This window comes from Chelonus insularis, unplaced genomic scaffold (genome assembly GCF_013357705.1).
Source record: "Chelonus insularis isolate UGA/USDA-ARS -01 unplaced genomic scaffold, ASM1335770v1 contig_74_pilon, whole genome shotgun sequence".
NCBI classification, from domain to species: Eukaryota; Metazoa; Arthropoda; class Insecta; order Hymenoptera; family Braconidae; genus Chelonus; species Chelonus insularis.
In genome coordinates, this window is record NW_023276734.1 from 128,414 (window position 1) to 133,190 (window position 4,777).

Sequence of the window (4,777 nt, forward strand, 5' to 3'; positions counted from 1 at the left end):
TAAAAGCAAGCAAGAAAGCCTCGCGCCTGATTATCAAATAACTGATAATGAATCTTATACAACAGCAACAATAACCTTTTAAAGTACTCCGATTAAAGACATGTCTGTGGTGAGGTATTTAAAGATGTTCGATTTTAAGCTCTTGTCCAAAGACTTAGATACAAAGTATGGCATAAGAAAGTTAAAAGGTAATTGACTGATGATGGGTGATTTTGAAGTAGGTTCGACAATAATTTTATTTATATTGGTGATAAAAAATACAATACTACTTCTGGTCTTTTGAAATTATTATTTATAAATTCACCTGATCAATCAAAAATAACAAAAGAAGATGAAAACATTTATGGCAGAATTATCAGTATGACAAGCGCCTATCGGAAGCATTATCTTCCCGACTAAAGTATCAGAGTGGATAAGAATTAAAAAAAATTTGACGACATAATCAGTAAATAGATACCAAAAAGTGGGAAAAGTTTACCACGGTATATGATTAAACATAAACAAAATCATACTATCCACTATATTTATTAGGATGATCCCAATGAACTTGTAGATCGACTTCGTTTACTTACTGCATCTCAAACTCCTAGGAATTTCAGTCATACTAACGAAATTTTATCAATTTTAGAGGAATTACGCGAAGCTTGAATTATTTATTAATCTGATGTATTCTACACAGCTACTTATTCTTCAAAGAACTTTTGGAGTGAGAGGTTCGAAAATGAGTGCTGACGTTTTTGGACGACAATTAGCGAAAGATATTGTGAAAAGTGCTGTTCGTGGGCCTCCTGGTGAAGGATTTAAATTAACTGTGGATCAACAGTTTGACATGGATAATAAGAGATTGTGTAATCTCGCTGAACCAGTAGATTTGAATGATGCAACATCATTAGGAGTAATTGAAGAAAAGATTACAATTTGAAAAAAATTTATTGGAATAGAATTACGTCTGTTACGGGAAACTGTAGTAAATTTAAGAAGAATTGTTGAAGAAAATAGAGAAAGAATCAAAATCATTAATGTTCATGTAGAGCAACATATTGAATCATCACAAGAACATCGTAAACGTCTGAAAGAAGAATTGAATGAAACAATTGAACTGCATGAGTCAGATCGATTACGTTTACTGAAAAAAGCAAATCGTAAACGAGCTGAAAGTATTAAACAATCGGAAGAAAATATTCGGAAATATCTTGATCAGCAGCATCATGAACAAGGAGAAAAAAATAATAACTGAAGAGCTGCATAGACCCGTCCGAAGAAATTATCAACGACGACATGTTGATCTACGTGGGCTTGATGAAACTTTGCAAGCTGATCTAGTTGACATGACAGCATATAAATCTTATAATAAAGGTCATCAGTATTTACTGACTATTATTGATATTTTTTCAAAAAAACGCTTGGGCTGTGCTCACAAAATCTAAAAATGGTAAAGATGTAGCCCATGCAATGAAATCGATTCTATCACAAAAAAGAGTGCCAAAATTTTTGCATGTTAATAGAGGAAAAGAATTTTACAATAAAGAATTTGAAGCACTTATGAAACAATATAATATCAAAATGTATTCCACATTTAGTAATCTTAAGGCATCTATATGTGAACGATTTAATCGCACGTTAAAAAGTCAAATGTGGAAACAATTTACGTTGCGAGGTAATTACCAGTGGATAGACATCTTACCAAAATTGATGACATCATATAACAATAGCAAACATAGAACCATCAAAATAAAACCGATTGATGTTACTTCAGCCAATGAGAAACAATTACGTCATACTATCTACAATAATAAACTTGAAGTTCAACAAAAAATAAAAAAGACTAAATTTAAGGTTGGGGACAAAGTACGCATAAGTGAATATAAGCACGTCTTTGAGAAGGGATACACCCCTAATTGGATAACTGAAATCTTTAATGTGAGTCAAGTATTGAATACTGATCCAGTAACCTACAAGCTTGTCGACTATCAAGATCAACCGATTGAAGGAGGTTTTTATCAAGAAGAATTGACTAAGGTTCAATACCCTGATATTTATTTGGTAGAAAAAGTTCTGAAAAAACGTGGTAATTAAGCTTTTGTCAAGTGGTTGGGATTCGATGAAACACTCAATAGCTGGATTAACATAAAAGATTTATGATGTCTCTAACCGATGAGTTAGAAACAATGACTGCCAAAATGTCTTTAGCTGAAGAGCTAGAAACAATGGCTGACAAAATGTATAGTGATGCTCAAAAATTACCACGTTATACAAAAGATAAAGCTGCTAATATTAAATGGATATCTTTAACTCATAAAGAACAACAACAAATTAAAAGAGAAAAAAAAAAAATTAAACGTCTTGAGAAAATCAATAAACGAATGTTAAAAGAAATTAAAAAAAATAAGACCAATAGAATTTTGTTTTGTCAGGTAGTTGTCGTTCGTCAAGTTTTTCCCAACTGTCAATACATTCATATGGGAAAACTCCTTTACGAGTTACTAACTGAAATTTATCTGGCTCGGGATAGAAACTTTTGGTAATTGATTTTGCGTTATTATCCAAAAATGATGCAAGTTTCTCAATACTATTGCTCATGAATCGGAAAGAATCAATAAACCATAATTTAACAAATATTTCTTTTTTTCTTTTTTTCGTGGGAAATTTTCTGATCAACTGTTTTTGTAAATGCTATGTATTTTTCTTTATTGACAGGTAATAATTCCATATAACCTTTAAATGATGCAGCTAATGATTTAATAAAAAAATTTGAGTCATATCCTGAGAGGTTATGAAAAATGACTGGAATTATGCATGAATTTTGATCATTTAAATTACAATTAACATGAGCAGCGCCTCGATAATTGCCTGTAAAGTGACAGTGATCGTGTACTTTCGTTTCATCATGTAAAAATGATTTATTACAAATGTGACAGATTTTTGCATTATGAAAATCGTTTAACTGTTGGGATGTTAATGGTTTCATTGGTACTACGTTTTCTAGGTAAGTTTTGACAGTTTCAGCTATTTTTTTGGACTCAGTCATGAACCAGTTTATACAATTAACGTCACGTTTAAGATTAAATCGACATTTTGAATTGTCATATGTACAGTGCATATAATAGGCTACACTACATGGAATATGCTTTTGATTACCTTCATTATCAGGTTCAAGAATACTCTCAAGATCGGCATAGATAGCAAATGGCACAGGCTCTTTAAAATGAAAATTTTTGAATTTTATTTTAACACCTTTTTCCGGAACTGAAATTCGCGTATCGTTCATATTGATACAATCTTTTTGATGATTTTTATATGACTTTTCTATCTTAGAGTGATTTAAACATCTATCACATAAGAATAGTTTGTGTGCATTTTTAGAAATTTGATTTCCAACTAATCTTGAAAGATCCTTTATCAGACAAAAATAAAAAACTAGATTAATATTATTATTTTCATCACCTACTTCTACTCTACTTTGTACCATTAACAGGTGAATACATGGCTCATCTACTTTATAATATTTACTTAAATATAACGGAATAATTTCACAATTATTATCTAAACCATACGTACAGTCATCTAAACCATACACATTTATTGCTAAATCGTTGAGTTTTTCAAATTTTGGAACATCATGTAAGGTTGTGGGACAGTTGATACCCTCACATTTTAACACACTTTTGTAATCAGGATATGAACTTGTTCTTGTTGAATTTACAAAAACAGGATAAAGAGCTGCAGTAACAGCCCAAAAGAAACAACATTGATCGTTGTTTTTAATATTTAGTACTGCTTTTTTTTGTTGTATAAATTTTGGTAGAGGTATAAATGTAGATTGTCCAGCTAATAAAGGTTGATAACGATTAATATTGACTTGCAGATATTCAATTTCTACAAGTGACCAACCAAAATCTCGTTCTTGAAAATCCTCGACTTTTGTTAGTAGTTTGTCAACAACATTTTCCAGAAAATGTTTTTTTATGTCTGTTGACGGCAAAATTGCTTCATTTTTAACATTAAACTACTTAATTCCTACAACTGTTCCATTATTTGTTTGATTACTGAATTTACAAGCAAGGACAAAGTTCACTTCTAAATTTCCCTCACTTGTTACTATATCTGTCAACTTTTCGGTAATTAGCTTTTCAGCGTCCAATAAGACGTCTCGTAAATTTAAATGTTGCAAGTTAATGACAACACCAGTGCGAATTCGATTTTGGAAAATATTTTCTAAATCTTTCCATCGAATCAATTGTTCTGTTGATTGAAGGCTTCCTCCAACGATTGAATGATTTATAAACTTTTCATGTAATGTTGCGAGTGCTGCAATTATCGATTGAATTCGTTGTTTTTCACCAACCGATAAACCACTCGATTGCAAATGTCTGTTCAATGCAGTAATATTGTCACTACTAATTCGCATCCACTTATCAATGATTTCACTAGATTCATGATTCAAAGATGGTAGAAGAGTGTAAGCCTCCTCCATCATTTTAATTAAATCAGAATAATAGTTTAATGCACGCATTTCTTTCGACTATACTAGACAAACTTCAGAATTACAATGATGAAAAAGCGAATTTGAAAAGATTTATATAGGATTTTGGATGACCTTGTAATGTGGTGCCATAATCCGAAAAAATTTCTTGAAAGTTCGAGAATATCAATTACCAAATTTAACCGTTATTGACTAACGATTTTCTTAAAATGTAGAGAGGATAAATATTTAAATCAAAAGAACAATAATTTAAAATTTTTTTTTTTTTTCTATTTATTGTATTCATTATTCTTG

General features: G+C 30.8%; 1 protein-coding gene across 1 annotated transcript; it reads right to left on the reverse strand.

Annotated features, from left to right (window-relative positions):
* Nucleotides 1-4,006: 4,006 nt before the first annotated feature.
* LOC118071110 (uncharacterized) lies at nucleotides 4,007-4,513 on the reverse strand. Its single transcript, XM_035090064.1, has one exon. It carries the CDS (start codon nucleotides 4,511-4,513, stop codon nucleotides 4,007-4,009), a length of 507 nt encoding a protein of 168 aa, XP_034945955.1.
* Nucleotides 4,514-4,777: the final 264 nt, after the last annotated feature.